The sequence below is a fragment of the Puma concolor genome, chromosome F2 (assembly GCF_028749965.1).
Source record: "Puma concolor isolate L17-30 chromosome F2, mPumCon1.1.hap2, whole genome shotgun sequence".
NCBI classification, from domain to species: domain Eukaryota; kingdom Metazoa; phylum Chordata; class Mammalia; order Carnivora; family Felidae; genus Puma; species Puma concolor.
In genome coordinates this window covers 9,595,373-9,613,770 of record NC_141684.1, presented here as the reverse complement: position 1 = coordinate 9,613,770, position 18,398 = coordinate 9,595,373, and the positions used below count along the sequence as shown (strand labels likewise).

The 18,398-nt window shown below is 52.6% G+C and overlaps 1 protein-coding gene and 2 long non-coding RNA genes across 4 annotated transcripts in view; 1 reads left to right on the top strand and 2 right to left on the bottom strand.

Annotated features, from left to right (window-relative positions):
* KCNQ3 (potassium voltage-gated channel subfamily Q member 3) overlaps nt 1–7,157 on the bottom strand; it is a 318,490-nt gene extending 311,333 nt beyond the window's left edge. Inside the window, exon 1 of the mRNA XM_086695755.1 lies at nt 6,629–7,157. Coding sequence (XP_086551881.1) covers nt 6,629–7,011 — 383 coding nt within the window. The 5' untranslated portion in view covers nt 7,012–7,157. The remainder of the gene's footprint in view (nt 1–6,628) is intronic.
* A 1,984-nt stretch (nt 7,158–9,141) lies between these two features.
* LOC147571823 (uncharacterized) lies at nt 9,142–17,787 on the top strand. Of its 2 annotated transcripts, XR_015246686.1 has the most exons (4): nt 9,142–9,930; nt 12,087–12,182; nt 12,635–12,790; nt 17,677–17,787. It is a non-coding gene; the product is annotated as an uncharacterized LOC147571823 (long non-coding RNA). The 2 variants fall into 2 exon arrangements; XR_015246685.1 differs by lacking the exon at nt 17,677–17,787 and having other exon boundaries at nt 12,635–13,050.
* On the bottom strand, nt 12,931–14,499 carry LOC147571824 (uncharacterized). Its single transcript, XR_015246687.1, has 2 exons — nt 14,302–14,499; nt 12,931–13,027 (listed from the first exon to the last, which is right to left on the bottom strand). It is a non-coding gene; the product is annotated as an uncharacterized LOC147571824 (long non-coding RNA).
* Nucleotides 17,788–18,398: the final 611 nt, after the last annotated feature.

Genomic DNA, 18,398 nt, shown 5'->3' with positions numbered 1-18,398 from the left:
TAGAGTCCGTTTGATTCACAAATTGATGACCGGTTCGAGAAAAGTCTGCCAGGTTTTTCTTAAGGTACCTTCTCGCCTAGGTGGGTCACACGCATGTCACAGTTTGAAAAGCCTTGTGCCTCAGTGTGTAGTCTGTAGACCAGCCACACTGCCTTCCCCTAGGAACTTTTTTTTTTTTTTAAAGGAAGCCCTACGCCCAGTGTGGTGCTCGAACTCACGGACACGGAGATCAAGAGTCATATGCTCTACTGACTAAGCTGGCCAAGCGCCCCTTCCTTGGGGACTTTTCAGAAACACAGCTGTACAAGGCGCCTCTCCCAGGAAGGCAGAGTTTCAGTCTCTCCCTGTTACCTGTCTTCCGCATCATCTTCCGTTGGGGACAACAGTGACACGGTGCAGACAGCCCTGTGACCCAGGCGGGACACCCCTGCGGGATCCCCGTTCTGCCGCTCAGGTCGCTCCAAGAGTCTGAGCAAATCATGCAGGTTCTCAGAACCTGTTTCCACCTGTAAAGGGGAGACCCCGTAGTCTCCCTTCCAGTGCTGAGGCCACCTGACGTGAGCCTGGCTCCTGGACAGTGAGACACCGGGCACCTGTGGTCACAGGCCCGCCCAGCACCCGGCCTCACGGGGGCCCAGAGACCTGACACTGAGGGCTGTTGCGGTCAACCCCTTCCTCGACGTCTTCATTCGACTCCGGTGGTTGGTATCATAAAAAAATAGCATAAAAAAAGGAAAGGCAGAAGGAAGGCAAGGCATTCAGAAAACCACAAGAAAATAACATGAGGTTATTAGAGAGGGGAGAGGGGTGAGGGGCGTGGATCCTATGAGGGGGGCCAGGGGAAGGCAGATTGAACCGACTGAGAGCAGGAGCAAAAAAGGAAACAATGTTTACTGAGTATCTGCAGTGCGTTGGAGGAGGTCACCGAGAGGACGTGACCGCCGGGTGACCCGCGAGCTGGACCTCACCGCCTCCCTCGACCTTGGAATGTGCGCACTGTCCACGGTTCCCACAGTGGGAGCTGAGCCAAAGACGCAGCCTTGAGAGTAAGGTGTTGCTCAGACGGCTGTACTGCGTATGGGACTGAATCCCATTAAGGACTCTCTGAAAACCTTTAAGATTCTGGAGGGCGGGCGGGGAGATCTGCTCAGCTTCCAGCACCCACGACAAGCCTCGCAGATAAGTTCCCTTGCTTATTAAACCTGCCGGCCTATGGATCTGGAGTGTCCCGCCTCTCTCTTTGGTCTCTCCCTGCCCTCTGCACACGGGGCCAGTCTCAGATTTAACCCCGGGAACGCCCAAGGTTGCAAACCAGCACAGCGTCATGTTTAGGTGTTATATATCATCACCTCAACTGAATGTCAACCCTGGGAGGTTCGCATGATTCTCTCTGGATCAGAAACAAAGAAACTACAATCCAGGAAAGTGAGCAAACTGCCCCAGGTCCCACAGCTAGGAAATGGCAGAGCTGCATTACACCCAGGTCTGACTCCATGGGGGCGCCTGGGTGGCTCCGTGGGTTAAGCGTCCAACTTCGGCTCAGGTCCCAATCTCACAGTTCATGAGTTCGAGCCCCACGTCGGGCTCTGTGCCGACAGCTCGGAGCCTGGAGCCTGCTTCGGATTCTGTGTCTCCCTCTCGCTCTGCCCCATCCCAACTCATGCTCTGTCTCTCTCTGTCTTAAAAATAAATTTGAAAAAAATAAAAAAAAAAAAAAAACTAAAAAAAACCCAAGTCTGACTCCAAAGACCAGGCTCTCACAACCCAAGAAAGGATGACCCAATGATAGCACGCCTCATGCCTTTCAGGATAGCTATGATCAAAACAAAACAAAAAAAACAGAGAAACAAATGCTGGTGAGGATGAGGAGAAACTTCAGGCCTAGCACACTGTTGGTGGAAACATAATACTGGTGCCACCACTGTGGAAAACAATACGGAGGTCCCGCAAAAACGAAAAACAGTACGACCCTACGACCCAGCCATCCCACCTCCGAATCGTTATCCAGAAGAATTGAAATTAGGGTCTCAGAGGGGTATTAGCACTTCCATGTTTACTGAACTACTATTCACAACAGCCAAGACATAGAAAGGAACTAAATGTCCATCGACAGATGAATGGATAAAGAACCCGGACAATAAATTCCATATTAAATTTGACAATAAATTTCATACTAAAAAAAAAAAAAAAAAAGCACCTGGAATCCTGATGGGCTTTTAAAAAGAGGGATCTTTAGTCAACATGCTAATAAGTCCACCAGCCGGGCTTTTCCTTTCCAGAGCAGCTGCTGGGTCCTCGGGCCCCACCTCTCATGATGTCCCGGGGCTCAGCCCACCTCAGGGTTAAGGTTAGGTTTAGGGTTGAGGTTAGGGCTGGGGAATGCAAACACGGGGTATTTCTTGTGACCATTTGCCCTCGCTCTGTCAACGGGTGAGCGAGTGATCATACCCGGCTGGCTGCAGGGGGGTGGTGAGGGCAGCAGGAAGCGAGTGCAGTGTCAATCCAGCAAGATGAAGACAGCATCTCTATACTGTCAGGCTAGGAAGGGGGAGTCCCCGGAAGGTGCCAGAACAAACAGTGGTGTGTGCTTTTTTTTTTTTTTTTTTTAAGGCTTATTCATTTTTCAGAGACAGAGTGCAAGCGGGGGAGGGGCGGAGAGAGAGGAAGACACAGAATCGGAAACAGGCTCCAGGGTCCGAGCTGTCGGCACAGAGCCCAACGCAGGGCTTGAACCCACGGACCGCGACATCATGACCTGAGCTGAAGTCGGACGCTTAACCGACTGAGCCACCCGGGTGCCCCGGTATGTGCTTTTAAGGAGACCTTATTCATAATCAACCAATGAATCCTGAGGGCCTGACGTTGGGCTAATTTCACTCAGATGACAGCAGAGCGTTGTCATCCCCAACGTGCAGGTCGTGTGAAGTCACAGAGACTTCAGTCAGTCCGGACGGGAGCTCCAAGTCCAGCACTTTCTCTGCAACAGCAGAATCCTTTTCAGGCTCGGGATGCAGAGAAGGGACGGGCCACACTGGGGTCAAAGCCTGGTCTCCCACCCTTTCCCCCTCCTCCCCTCAGTCCATTTTAAGACTTCTGCGAGCTATTCTTATCACTAACGTCCTATAATGTTGACTGTGCCTATGTGTTGTGGTGACAATGGTGGTGACAGCAGGAAAGCCGTACAGAGCACAGTTTGGGTTCACCCGAGAGTATTCTTCCGCTCACCCGTATACTAAATGCTCACCGAGGGGCGCCTGGGTGGCGCAGTCGGTTAAGCGTCCGACTTCAGCCAGGTCACGATCTCGCGGTCCGTGAGTTCGAGCCCCGCATCAGGCTCTGGGCTGATGGCTCGGAGCCTGGAGCCTATTTCCCATTCTGTGTCTCCCTCTCTCTCTGCCCCTCCCCCGTTCATGCTCTGTCTCTCTCTGTCCCAAAAATAAATAAACGTTGAAAAAAAAAATAAAATAAAATAAATGCTCACAGAGTAACCACCACAGACCCCGCAGCCCGCGGGAAACTGAGAACGAAGCCAGAGAACGCCACGGCCCAACTCTCGAGTAGCCCTCAGTTCAACGGCAGAGACGAGCAGGCAGATCGACCCAATGCAATGTGCAAAATCCCAAAGCTGGGGGCACTGCAGAGGAGGGCAACTCTAGCTCAACGTGGGGTGGGGACGGCCGGGTCAGCCGAAAGCTTCCTGGAGGAAACGACACCAGAGCTGGGCCAAGAGTGAAAGTGAGTAGCCAGGAGAAACCAGGGATGGTCATTTAAGGCAAAGGGAGAAGACTGGGGGTGAGGGTCTTTGGCTTCCGCATCTGCTGTATCGTCTCTATTTAGGACAGAAGGGAGAGAAGTGCATCTCACAGAACTGGTTCATTTAAAATATAAAGAAAAGCTTGTGCTAGCGTGTGAACCCGTGGTCAGCCCAATTTCCTGGCCCCCCTCATGCCATTAGCTACAGCCCAGAACAGGATAATGGATGCTTCGGAGCACAAATTTCAGTGCCTTGCAAAACCCTGAATCATCAATGAAAAGTTCAATTTGTCCACTTGACTGCACTTCCTTCTGAGCTGGAGGAGGGGCGTACGATGCACCCACTAACTAGGTATGCGATTCCCGGTCCATCAGAACCTGCATTCCCACCAGCACCTTAGCCCCCCTCCACGCTTTCCTGCCACTGTGCTTCCTGGGTTCCGACTAGCCCATTTTGATTCCAAATTCCATTTCTAGCCATCACCAGCCGGGAGCCAGCAAGTGAGGGCAGAGGCGTTCCTAAGAGCCCTGTGTTACCAATGGGGTGAGGGGCACCCAGGGATGCCTAGTGAAATACCCAGAGCCCCCAAATTGTTGGCAGAGGGTCAGAACTGGGACCCAGGCTCCCAAAACAGGAGTTGATTCACTGCATTCGGATGTGAGCATCCAGAGCAGTAGCTGTGTGATCCTGGACAAGTGGTCCCATTGAAGTATTCTTACTCTCATCTATAAAGCGTAGATAGTAATTCCCACCTCATAAGATCCTGGAGAGAGTTCAATGAAATAAATGATCTGCATGTCTGAAAGCATCTGGTTGGGCATTCACCTCTTCCTCATCCCACACTCTCAGATTTTCCTGGCCCTCTCGGGGAAACTGAGGCTACGGGCTTTGGCAGTCTCAAACCTGCTTCCGCGTGATGGAATAATTTGAAAGAAGGATAAAATTGAGACTCTGTCAGTAACAGGCCTTAGCTATGCCTCCTCCAGGCTAAACAAGGCAGCGCAGGGGTGCTAGCTGAGAATGGTGGGAGGAGAAGAAAGAAAGAGGTACCCCACAAGCTGCCGTGGGACCCCAGGGTTGGAAGTCAGCCAATAAATGGTGAGCGCCACTTACATGCAAAAGGCAGGTCGAGTCTGGGTAGGTATGTTTGTGTGCATTCAAATCATTGTAGTGCCTTTTTTCGTTATCACATTCCAGTATTAATTTAACTAATTAGCCAATTTAACTGAACCCCCTTCAGTTCAGTTTAACTAAATACAGTGCTAGAAACAGAAATGAATGTATTTTCAATCGCTTTTTACCACCTGAAGAAAGCAAGTAGAAGATTCTGGTAACCCTTCTCTCCAGCCACTAACACCTGCAAATTCATGCAGAAGAGGATGCTGGAGTCTGGACCATCCAAAATCCATGTTCCTGGCCGGATGCCCCCCCTCCCTCCTGCCAGTTTCAGGGAGGCATCCTCTCCAGGCTTCTGCAACCTCTCCAAAGAAACCTGTTGCCAAGTCTGAGGTCCTGTGCAGACGCCCCCACCTGGTGGCCAAATCTGGAAAAGCAATTCAACCAAGGATGATTGGCAGGCAGCAACTCCAAGGCTCCCTGAACTCCCTGGGACCACATCCGTCATGGCTCAAATGCAGGAGGACACAGAGGAATATCCACCACTGAAGGCACAGGAGGGGCCAAACTTATGACCAATTCTCCGCGAAAATGCTGGTAACGTACAGCTTCCCAAGAAGCAGCCATCAGAATGACTAAGCCACAGACAGGAGGCAAGGGGTAACTGGAAATGCCCTGCCAGCCCTGGGGTGTGCGGACAGTTCTGATTTCCTCCCTTGGGTGGAAAGTCACCATTTACATCCTCTCTCTCTCTCCCCAAGTATAAGATTTTCTGTCCCAAGTGTCAGGTGCAGAAGGGAGTTCCATCTTCCTTCTCCGGCAACGCATTTTCATCCTGACTAGCAAGGAGGCTCTTTCTAGGGGAAGGGTGCCTCGGGTCGAACCTCCAGCCCAGGCCCCTTCCCATGGCCCGCACCCCTGTCCAGCCAAGGCCAGGCTAGGGGCAGCAGCTGAGGTGGAGGGAATATCAGGGCCAAATCATGCAGGTATTCAGCCAAAATAAATTGCGGCCCTCATCTTTTGGCACCGTTAAGCCCCAGCTCTCCAGGTTTGATCCTGAGATATTCTCATTCTCTCGTACTCTCGCTCTCGCGTTCATTAACTCCCGTAAAAATAACCCAAAGACACGCATTTTGACCAGTCCCAGCTCCCAGTTAGAGCAACACCAGGTTCTACACCAGGATGGAGCCCTAGGAAGGGCAGCACAAGCAAGCAACTGATACCCGCGCCCATGCACACGCACGCACACGCGCACACACACACACACACACACACACACACACACACACCCCACTATGGGCAGTGTTCCACTCCCATCCCCAACTCCAAGATGCATCATCTAAACTCCGTAGCGATCCCAGGAGAAGGGACCCACCCCAAGCAGAAACAGAGCATAGGGGAGGATCCGCTTTATGCTGTTCAACCTCCACGTTAATTGGAAAAACCACATCATTCTTTTAAGCTTCGATACCAACATCCGGAGAAGGTGCCATAAATGCGCACCCGCGCGCCCACAGACATGCCAATCCAATCTCCAAATTAGCTGGGTAATCACGCTTGCATCTTTCAAGCCCTGGTGTCCAACACCCAGAGAGTGGCTCACAGACACACGGACACGCACAGCGGAGAAACACTGAGGACAGACCGGTGTTCCCCCTCGGCAGACGGGCGCCCCTGGGCTTCGAAGCCCCGGAGCCCTCTCGGCTCCGGCCCCCGCCCCCGGGCCCAACCTGCGCCGCCGAGCGGCTGGGTACTCACACGAGCGCGTGGTAGAGCAGCGCCCAGCCCCGCGGTCTCTCGAGGGCGTCGTAGATCAAAGTTTGGATGCGTCGGTACTTGGCGTTGTTCCTCTTGACCGGGCGGCTCAGGGGGGTCTTGGCCAGGAGCCCGATGCCCTGCGGGGTCCTCCGCAGCCCCTCGTCGCGGCCGCCGCCCTCCAGCAGCAGGGTCCCGTCTTTGTCGGCTCCGGCCCCGAGCGCCAAGGTGACTTGATCCACGTCGCCGGGCGCCAGCCCCACTTTCCGCTCCTCGTCGCCGGCCGCCGCCGCGTCCCCTCCGGCCGGGTTAGCGGCCCCGCCGCCGCCGCCCCCGTCGCCGCCGCCGCCAGCCGCCCCCGCCGCCCTGCGCGCCTTGAGCCCCATCTGCCTCGCCCCCGCCGGCCGCTTCGCCTTCTCCGCTGCTGCTCCGGGAAGAAGGGGCGCTCGGGGTGCGTGGATGAGGCGGCGGCGGCGGCTGCAAGCCCGGGAACTCCAATGCCATGATCCGCGCGCCGCTCCCCACCCACCCCCCCCCTCCAAAAGCAAGCAACGGCGGGCCCCCCGGGGGGCTGGGGAGGCCGGGCAGCGGGAAGGGGGTCACATCCCGCGCGGGTCAGCCGCGGGACCCCGAGGGGCGCGGGCCGGGCACTGCGGGCAGCGGGCGAGGGCGCGCGAGGCTGGCGCGGAGGCGCTAGGGCGCGCGGCGGCGGGAGCCTGGCACCGGCGCTCCGGGGCGGCGGCGGCGGCGGCGGCACCCGGGCCGGCGAGCCCGAGACAGCATCGCAGTTTATTTACAAGCCCGGTGCCAACCGCCCGCCCGCCCGCCAGCCACACGCGCCGCCGCCGCCTCCGCCCTCCCCCGCGCTCCCCCCGCCGCGCCCCTCCCCGCCCGCTCCAGCCTCAGCCCCGCAGCCGCCGCCGCGAGCCAGCGCGCCGCGGGCCGAGCGCACGCCGCGCCCCCCCCCCCCTCCCTCGCCGGGGTGGGGCCCCATTGTCCCGCCCCGTCGCGGCGGGAGGCCCCCGCGGGGCCCCGCCTCCCCCTCCCGCCGCCCCCCACCCCTGCGTGTCCTGCGGGCCCTGCGGGCCCGTCTGCGCTGCGGTCGCCCGCGCGGGGCTGCCCGCGCTCCCCGGGGCGTTGGGACTTTCCCCTGGGCGGGGCGCGGGGGCCAAGAGGGGAAGGGGAGGCGGGCCCGGGGTGCCGGGCGTGGGGCGGGGGGATTCGTCGGTCGGCCTGCGGCATCGGCAGCTTTACGTTTTCCTTTCGCCTCCCAGTCCTGCCGCTTGGCTTTGGAAGTAACATCCAAGTTGCCGGGTTGGCCGAGGCCCAGCGCGGCGCGAGCCCACCGACCCTGGGCGGCGCCCTGTTTGGTTTCTGGTTCACGGTGGCTAGTGCTGCCCTCACCTCCCTTGGCCCTTGGCCCTTGGCCCTTGACCGCTCGGTGGAGCAGAGGGTTGAAGAGCGAGAACTCGTGGAATTGGCTTGGCTCCTAACGTGGGCTCCAGCAAGGCATTCCCTCTCTTGCCCGAGTCTCTGTTCATTCATTCAGTTACTAAACCCCAAGGGAGGGAGCTTCAGCTAAGAGGGGCCATGTTCTCCCACCGGGACACAGCAGATCCCTGCGCTCCAAGAGTGCATTCTAGAAAGGTGGAAGACAGTACCAGAAAACAAACATAGTGTGATTTCCAGCAGCGGCCAGTGCTATGAGGAAACAAATTAGCCTGCTGTTGTTAGAAGTGGGAAGCTTCCTTACATTGGCTGGTCCTGGAAGGCCTCATTGTGAGGTGACATTTTGAGGTGAGACCCAAGCGGCAATCAGGGGCAACTAAGGAAATGTCAGGAAGAGCCTTCCAGGCAGCAGAACCCCAAGTGCCTAGGTGTGGCTGGGGCGCAGTGAGTGCAGGGGAGAGCAGAGGGAGGTGAGGCCGCTGTTGGGCGGGGACTAGATCTTGTTAAGTCACTGGCAGAGGACAGTGAGGGTCCAGCACTTTGAACATAACCCCCGCTCCCTCCCTCCCACAGGGCCACCGCTTTCATTCCTGCTGTCCCCTGGTACCTGGTGCCTCCTTGCCTTTCCCACTCTCTCCAGGCTCCCTGGCTGGCTTGGACAGGGTGGGGAGGGGAGGAGCGGAGAGCAAGGCCAAGTCAAGGAGCTATCCCTAGTGCATAAGAGAAGAGCCATCAGAAGGCCTGCAAAGGACTGCCAGCTCTGGATTGCCTGAGAGAGTTTGCCAAGGAGAAAAAGAGAGAGAAGGGGAGGAGCCAGGAGGAGAGGGGATGGGGGAGGGGACAGGTATGGAGAGAAAAGATGGGTAGGGGACAGGGAGGGGATGGGGAGGAGGTGAGGGAGGGTGGAGAGGGGAGGGGGTGAGCAGGGAGTGGGAGGGAGAGGGGTGGAGGTGGGGAAAGGGTGGGGAAAGGAGAGGGGAGGAGGTGAGCAGGGGAGAGGGGAGGGGAGAGGGAAGGGGTAGGCAGAGGAGAGGGGAGGGGTGGAGAGGGGTGGGGAGGGGAGAGGAAGTGTGGGTGTGGGCATAAGGAAAGAAGGTAGAGGATCTATATGAATGAATGCCAGAGGGGAGAACCTTAGAAATCTCGGAACCAATAAGGGTAGCTTTAAGAAAGGAGTTAAACTGTACACAGGCTGAAATCATTCAACAGTGTTGTATTGGCACAAACAAATAAACCGCTTAATGCCACTGAAGAGTTTGCCCAGAAAGTGACTCTCATATGGAAACCTAATGGAAAATAAGAGCCACAACCCGACTGAGAACGATCATCCGTGGGTCAATGGGCTGCGGGACGGACTTGGCGCAGACCGCGTGGACTGGCTGATGGAAATGTGACCGCGCACAGTGGGACCCCACACACGTTTAGGAAGAGACTGATGCTCAGCCAGGAGCCGGGGGCTGGTCAGGAACCAGTCAGTGGAAACTCTGGAAGGAGGAAAAGTGCAGAGAAAGGGAGGAGCCTAAGAGAGAGGCGCTCCAAAGGGAAGCTCAGCCACCTGTGCTCATCCCCGGCCCACCAGTGCCTGCACCAGCTTCCCATCCCAGTGCAATCCCGATGCCTAGGGAACAGTTCTGTCTGCATGTGGGAGCACCCGCCTTCTCTAAAGTTGCCCTCAACCCCGTCCTGTTTTGTTACCTTTATCACTGCCCAAAACGATCCTGTTTGCATTTTGTTGACTTGGTCACTATTATCTCACCAGGCGGGAGCGGGGCCTCAAGAGTCCTACCCTTGAAGCCTAGAAGGATGTCTGGTGTGCTGCAGGCTCATGAACCAGTGATGAATACTGAATGCGGAAGGTAAAGCCCCAGAACAATGCCTGGCTCACAAGCGTTTGCTGTGTGTTTGTGTATGAGATTTTGGGTTTTGCCTTTTACTGATGTGAAAGTCTTTATTCTTAGAGTCTTAGTATTCACCATGACTTAAGGAACATGGTGACAAAAACATTGTGACAGAACTTAAAACACAAAGACTCTCCAGATAAGCACAAAAGGAGACTAGTCAAGGACCCCGTAGAAAGAAGACGTCGTTACGGTGCAATTAGTCGAAAGTTCAGATTTTCGGAATCACAATTTGGATCCTTGGGCCCGTGAAGACACTTCTATTTTGACGAGAGCCCCAGACTGTCAAATATTAATGTTTTAAGATCAACTGCAGGGGCTGTGTTCGTGCCTCCCATAAAGCATGAGGTCAAGTCAATATCAAATTCATAACCCTGATCCACTTAAATCCGGTGATAGGGAAACTGCCATGTAGTTTGGAAATTGATTTGCTCAATGGTTTTATAATCCAGTGCGGTGTTGTTCAGGTAGGAGGTTTGGAAATGTCACGAAAAACAGGATGCACTCGCAGTGTCGTCTGGGGGACTATGTAATCTCAACAGCCTCTAGCACGGATTCCAGCTAACCAAAATCAAATGACTATATTCCATTGAAAGGAATCTTCTTTGAGGCTTAAAGTCCCTGAGAGCCCCAGGTACCAACTGGGTATGGCTACCAGGACAGAGCTCAGGAACACAGAATCCAGAAAGGCAGGCTGGGGGCCACGGTACAAACAAGGCATTCCGCTGGTGGCTTTTCGTCCCAGTTCTGCACGACCTCAGTGTGTGACCTTGAAAACCGGACCGATTCCTAGTCTTCAGACTTGCCAACTGATATCCCTCCCCTATGCCTTTGATTTGGTTTTGTTTTCCCTTTTCCTGGCCTTCATCTTGTGCGTGAGGGCCAATGAACTCCTCTCCTGCAGACAGGGAGGCTTCTTGGGAATGTGTAAGGAGAGAGAGGTCAAAAGACCTTCTCCGAGCCTCGGTTCCTCTCCCTGTATGTCCTGCTTCCCAGGGCTGTCAGCCTCGAGTGACCAGATGGACAGAAACATGCTTACGGAGACATGACATTCCAGTGACTATTTCTGTAATCAAATGAGCAGGACAGAATCTCAGGTTCACGGGCACAAGCTAATGGGGGCCCTGCCTACCCTGTCACCTGGTTCCCTAAACACATGAAATGACTGTTTTAGAACATTTTTTTTTAAAGCTTATTTATTTTCAAAGGGGGAGGAGGGACAGAGAGGGAGGGAGAGAGAGAATCTCAAGCAAGCTCCGTACTGTCAGCACAGAGCCCCAAGCGGGGCTCGATCGCATGAACCGAGAGCATCACTTGAGCCCAAACCGAGAGTCAGATCCTTAACTGACTGAGCCACCCATGCGCCCCTGTTTTAGACCACGTTTAAATTTACTTCTATTATTTGTTGCACAAGAAATGCCTAGTCGTTGTAGGGAAAGTATGACATACCAACCAGCAAAAAGGCAGCAAGCATGCATGATTTGTCGTCTGGTTGCCCAGAAGTACCCTCTGTTAATATTCTGGGGGCGACCATTGCCAACACTACTGCACTTTGCCTGACCCGCAAACAGAGGGGACCAACACTCAGCCTCCAGGACGGCACCTTCTCCGATGGTTCAGCCAGCCACCTGGTGGCAGATTGATTACATTGGACCTTCCAGTCGTGGTTGGGGGAAGATGTGTCTCCGGTAGAACAGACACATCTCCTGGATACAAAATCGTCTTTCCTGCCCATCATGCTTCTGCCGGTTTCACCATCCGTGGGCTTAAGGATGCCTCACTATCATAGGATTCCATAGAACTGCTGCTAACTGAGTAACAGTGTCCCCAAAATGCTTGCTCTGCACCTGGTTATAAATCTACCTCTGGGAGGAGCCAGTGAGACAGGTCTTTGCATCTCCTAAGGAGACAGACACCCATTGCCTTTTCGGAGGAGACCAGGCAAACTCCCCAATTTTGGGTCTTGTCACAGTCCAGGCCAAAGGCTTCCCTCTGTGTATTCTTTACTTTTGAAAACTCAACCACAGCAAACCGTCAAAGGTGCTGTCCTCTTTCCTCACTCCATGTTTTTGCTTTGTTTTCCTTTTCCTGGATGTCATATCACTCTACATTAGGGCGCGTGAACTCTCGGTCCCTTGCAGGGGAGGAAGCTTTCTGGGAATGAATCAGGAGAAAGGCAAAAGGCACCCAGAAGATGAGGGCAGCTTACGGTATGGAATTTAGACCCTGATTCGAATTCTAGCCCTGACTCTGTGACTTTGAGCTTTGTGGCCTTGGGCAAGTTGTTGGACTCCTACCCAGCCTGTCTCCTCATCTATAAAGTGGGATAATTTCCCAACCTCCCTACCTCGGACTCCATTTTGAGCTAGACCGAGAGCCCGTGATGTACCGGGCACATTTACTAAATTACTCGAAGGAGTCTGGACATAGGACTGTGGAAGGCAGCTCAAGCCAGGCGGGATGGCAAACGAATGAGCTCCAAGCCAAATGGCGCTCACCTTCACTCGAGATGGCAATAATTAAAGGACTTCGCGTAGATTGTTCTCAATTGGAGAAAGAGTTTCTTTTCCCTGCCTTGTATTTGCAGGTCTTACATTCACCTTTACATTTATTTTGGGCGTTTCTTAATATCGTTTCTTTTCTTCTCCTTTTAAATATACAGGTATCCCCAGCTTTGCGAAAGTTTACGTTATGCCGCTTGATTTTTACGAAAGACCTACCTGTGTTTACTAACTGAAAGAAATCTTAAAAGGCTTTCGCTTTTACGAAATCGGCAACAGCAACCACAACAAAAAGGCAGAAAGTGACAGCTTTCGAGGTATGCTCTGCCGTGAGCCATTTCAGAGACAGCACTCCTCCCCAGCGGGGAAGGTAGTGCCACCCAGCTCCTTCACCGGGAACTGCATTCAGCATCACGCCTTCCAACTGCCGGGGCGCTGAACTGTATCTGGGAACATCTGTGGTTCATCTCCATTTATTTTGTGCAGCCGTTAGCAAAATGTGTCCTAAGGTATCAGAAAAGCCGAAGAGAGGTTTTCTTCAGGGTCTGGAAACGCTATTAAAAAAAAAAAAATTCTAGATTAATTGCTTCTTTGCTTTATGCCATTTGGGCTTAGGAAAGGTTTGGTAGGAAAGGTCTCCTTGCAGATAGCGGGGGAAACCTGTATTGGGTTAAGATATTCACTTCATCCATTAATGAATTCATTCATTAATCCTTCCAGTGGGCATTTACTGATTTCCTGTTTCATGAATGGCTCTCTGTGGGTAACAGGAGGGAAAAGAAAAAGAAAATTGAGTATCTAATTCCATATTTAGTTGAGAAGATGAGATCAACAATGCAAATCAATTTTACTCATTTCTGTATCATCATCACATCTTGATGACCTGACTCATGGTACATGTTTATCCATCATCATCGTTACTTACATTGAGTGCTTACTGTGTGCCTGACACTGGGCTAAGCTTTATACGGATGATCTCATCTATCCTAGCAGCAAAGTTATGAGGTAGGAATCACGGTTATTGTTCTCTGTGTTAACCATGATGAAATGACACTTGGAGGGCTTAAGTACCCTGCTCAAGGTCACGTGGCTAAGAGCTGATGGCCCCAGGGTTTGGGCCAAGGTTATCTGGAGTCTGTGCTTTTAGCTACTGAGATGTACTGTCTGAGAATGCTGTTCCTGGCAGAAGGCTCAGCATATGCAAAGGCTGGAAGTCAAGACAATGCATGGAATTTCCAGGGCAAGATGTCTGGAAGTGTGAATGGAGCAGGGGCCCCGTGGGGCAGGCTTGCCTACATGCCAGGCTTATGAATTTGGGGACCTTGAGGTGCTTTAAGGATGGAGTGATGTGTCCCAGGTGGTTTCAGAAAGGGCTTTCTGATGATTCCATAGAGGACAGATTGAGAGTGGGAGAAACGAATCCCATGAAAACAGCTGCGGGACTACTGTGGTGCCCAGCTGAGATGCTGAGGTCCGGAAGGAAAGTGCTGGCAGATCCCTGAGACGAGGGAAGGATGAGGGATTTAGGAAGGAGAGTCCGTATGAATTGGTATCTGGAAAAAAGCAGGGTCGTGGGTCATTCGGCATTTTAGAGGTGGAAACAAATTCACCCAGTGTCCCAGCCTCTCTGTGCTCTGACTGTGGGTTCCCTAAGCTGAGCATCTAGCCTCTGGCTCCAGTAATTGGCTCCCTGGGCAGTCTGTTCCTTTCTCTCTACCAAATTAAGCTCCTTCTCTCCGGGTCTTGATTGTTAAAACACCCTGTTTGCCCATGCCATTTACATATTCCGATTACCCACTGCCAGTTCCCTGCTAATGAGCCCATGTACCTGCTTTCAAGAGCGTCTGGCCGGGAGCCTGCTTGCACAGGAGGGCTGGATACTGTGGGCAAAGACTCTATTCACAGTGTCTTCAGACAAGGAGTGTCAGGGCCATTTTCTCACCTCCTTCCAGTCCTGATGGACCAGACCTTTGTGCCTCATTACCCGCCCCCACAGACATCACGATGCTCCGTTTACCTTAGCGACAAGAAGAAAAGCTCCATGCCAACTGGAGACGCGCTCCGTGTTCTTACCGCAATCATCAAAGGCCCATTGTACCCTTAGCCAATCGCATGCACAGAGCCTATTAAGTCCAAGGTCTTCCTAATTTCCATCACTGAATTCTTTGCAGAGGGGAAGCTGATGCCTGGGTGCTAAGTAACTGGGCAGAGGATTATGGGTAGCTGCACAATGATGCTGAATAGGGAAAGCCTATTTTGAGATAGCCTGCTTTGGGCAAGAATCATGGCTCTGAAAAATGCTTGGTGTTTGACCCTGGACAGTTTAAATAACCAAGTCTCAGCTTCACCTGTAAAATAGGAATAATAATTACCTCGAAGGGATGTTTCCAGAGTAGGGGAGTTCACATTTATAAACCTTTGGCACTTAGAGGCACTTAATACATACTAACTGACATACTGTGAATACGAACATGTTCATTATAATAATAATAATTAATATGATATCCAAATTAGGAGAGAAGTTTGGGGTGTCAAGTCCGGTGCTGTTCCGTCTTTGGTGACGCATTTTATATCACAGCCCAGCCCACGTAATCCGATCGACGTAGAAACAACTGAAACAGTGCTATCCTGATGCGATGATACCCTGTGATATTTGCTATTCCGCATTTTATGAAACACTGATGTCACAGCCTGTATGACCTTGCCAGCACTGCCGTCACAAAACGCCACAGGCTGGGGGACTTAAGCAGCACAAAATTATGTTCTCACCACCCTGGACGTTGGAAGTCCAACACCAAGTGCCAGGCAGGGCTGGTTTCTTCCGTGGCCGCTCTCCTTGGCTTACGTCTTGCCCGGCTTCACGTGGTTCTTTCCTGTGTGTGTACACCCTGGCGTCTATTCGTCCAACTCTCCTCTTCAGGGACACCAGTCAGATTGGATGAGGGTCACCCTAGCCACCTCCGTTAACCTATGCACCTGTTTAAAAGCCCTGTCTCCAAAGACAGTCACGTCTTGAAGCACTGGAGGTTAGAGAGTCAACCAACGAACTTGGTGGGCAGGGCGGGGGCGGGGAGACAACACAATTCGGCGGTAACATGAACCCACTCCAAGGACTTCACATTCCACTAAGGGATCGTGACCCCGGCCTATAAAATGTTAATCAGTTCCCATCTGTAGCCGCATTCTTTGGTCTCTGCTTGAAGATCTCCAGCCAGCTGCCTTCCCAGGAATCCCACGGCTGTGTAACCGGCACCCCAACCACCTGCCGAGCGCCTGCTCTGTGGCGGGCCCCGTGCCAAGCACCTTTCCTTTTCCACCTCATTCAGTTCCCACCACCGTCCAATGATGTAGGTTCCGCACAAATGCACCTTTAAGAATGTCTGTGCATTGGGGCGCCTGGGGCAGCTCAGTGGGTTAAGCGTCGACTCCGGCTCAGGTCATGATCTCGCGGTCCGTGAGTTCGAGCCCCGCGTCGGGCTCTGTGCTGACAGCTCGGGACCTGGAGCCTGTTTCGGATCCTGCGTCTCCCTCTCTCTCTGCCCCTCCCCACTCATGCTCTGTCTCTCTCTCTCTCTCTCTCTCTCAAAAATAAACATTTAAAAAAATTTTAATGAAAAAAAGAGAATGTATGCGGGTTGTCCGAATATTAACTGTAGGGATATATGTGGAATCTATGTAAATCAAAGAGCAGTGGTTGAGCAAAAACTCAGACCTAGATTTTTCTTTAATGCCCAGAAGGTGGTGTCCCTATTATTGGGAAGGTCTTCATGACAAGACAAAATTTTCCTCAGGGAATGTGAAACTCACAAAAGACGCTATCATTCCGGTGTTTCAGAGGAAGGCAGTGATAACACAGGGTTAAACGTGGGAGGATCTAGGTTTCGGTCCCGACACTGGCACACTGGCTAAGCGGCCTCGGGGAAGGCATGTCGAATCTCTCAGACTCAGTTTCCCCTTCAGGAAAATGGAGATGTCATTCTGTATCCGCCCCAGGCACGGTTCTGCAAACTTAAGAGCTCTATTTTCCTCACCCGGTGGTGGTGAGGTTTGAAACTCACTCTAACCCAGAAGGTTTAATGTTGCATTACAGGTAGATTTGGGGGCTACGTTATTCTTGCCATCTGACCTGTCATTAATCTCTTTGAACCTGATTTTCCATTTCTATTATCTCTGTATGACATACATATTAAGTATTATGGCCATAATAATAACTTCCTCAGGAGGTCACAGAAAGATGAGCTCATGTAATATCTGCACAACATCACGTTAGGTAGAATTTCATCGTTTTGACTTTTCCTTTGATGCTACAAATAGATGAAGGCAAAGACGCAAAGAACATCTCAGCCTTCTTCCTCAAAGGCAGAGCAGCCTAGTGTATTGACTTAGGTCTCCCTTTGAAGTGGGTGCTCGTTTGTAAATTTTCTGAAACCGCCTCACGCGGACTTCATGGGTGGAAGTTCCAGCCAGGGTTTGACTCGGCAGGTGGCATAAAGCCGTGGGGCTTCTGTGAAGTGTAGTGCACAGCACCTGACACCAGGGGGAGCAATTCTTAAATGGTAGCAGCCAGCGGGACCGGGACCAGGTGAGGAGGAAGAAGAAGAAAAATGGAATTAAGAGGAGGAGGAGACTTTGGGCCCCCACTTCTGGGGAAACCGTGCTCCCCCAGCCTGTTCCCCATCTCCTCAGCTTCATCGAGGCCGCACTTGGATGCAGCCCTGCTCTAGGAAGAAGTTCCAGGTTCTGTGATTCTGCGATTCCCACCCTGGTCTCAGGCTTCCCCGTGGGTGACACCCCAACTTCATCTTTGGTTGTTGGCCATGAGGTGTTTTTTCTGCTAGTTATTTCTGACAAACTTAAAAATAGAGCAACACATTAAAGTAATTTATGAAGGGTCGCCTGAGTGACTCAGTCAGTCCAACGTCCGACCCTTGATTTGGGCTCAGGTCATGATCTCATGATTTGTGGGTTCGAGCCCTGCGTCGGGCTCTGCGCTGACAGTTTGAGCCCGCTTGGGATTCTCTCTCTCTCTCTCTCTCTCTCTTTCTCTCTCTTTCGCTGCCGCACCCCTGCTCATGCTCTCTTTGCCTCAAAATAAATAAATGCACTTAAAAAAATGAATTCATTAAATATTATATACCATGTATCCGTTGCAAGTGCCTTATTACAGCTGTTGCCTTCTTCTAACTTCAAATATTTCTCAAAGTTCTTCCAGGAAAACCCCCTCTCGTGGCCATGAGTATCTTGGCATTCTGCATCCGCCCCGGGCACGGTTCTGCAGACTTAAGAGCTAGACGTCCCCCTACTTAAGAAACGTGTTCCTAGGGGCGCCTGGGTGGCGCAGTCGGTTAAGCGTCTGACTTCAGCCAGGTCACGATCTCGCGGTCCGGGAGTTCGAGCCCCGCGTCGGGCTCTGGGCTGATGGCTCAGAGCCTGGAGCCTGTTTCCGATTCTGTGTCTCCCTCTCTCTCTGCCCCTCCCCCGTTCATGCTCTGTCTCTCTCTGTCCCAAAAATAAATAAACGTTCAAAAAAAAAGAAAATAAAAAAAAGAAGATTATGTCACGAAAGCAAGCATCAGAGCGAGCTCATTTCCAAACTTAACCTTCGGCTGGCCAACCCTACTTTCTTTCACTTCTGGAAAGGGGGTGGGGGGCAGTGGTCACAACTGATCTCTACACTTAAAACCCGCTTGCTCCCGTATGTTTACACAGTGCCTCTGTGTCCACGTGGGTTTTGCAAGTCTTCGCACAACTCGACATGCTTACCACTGCTCAGCAAATATCCATCCCCCACAGCCATGGGAGCACCGTACTTCCCACTAATGTTGGGCTGGTTCCTGTCACCTGCTTTAGCTAGTGGAATATGGGCGGAAGTAACAATGTACCATTTCCCAGGCGAGGCCTTAAGAAGCATCACGTGGTTGTGCT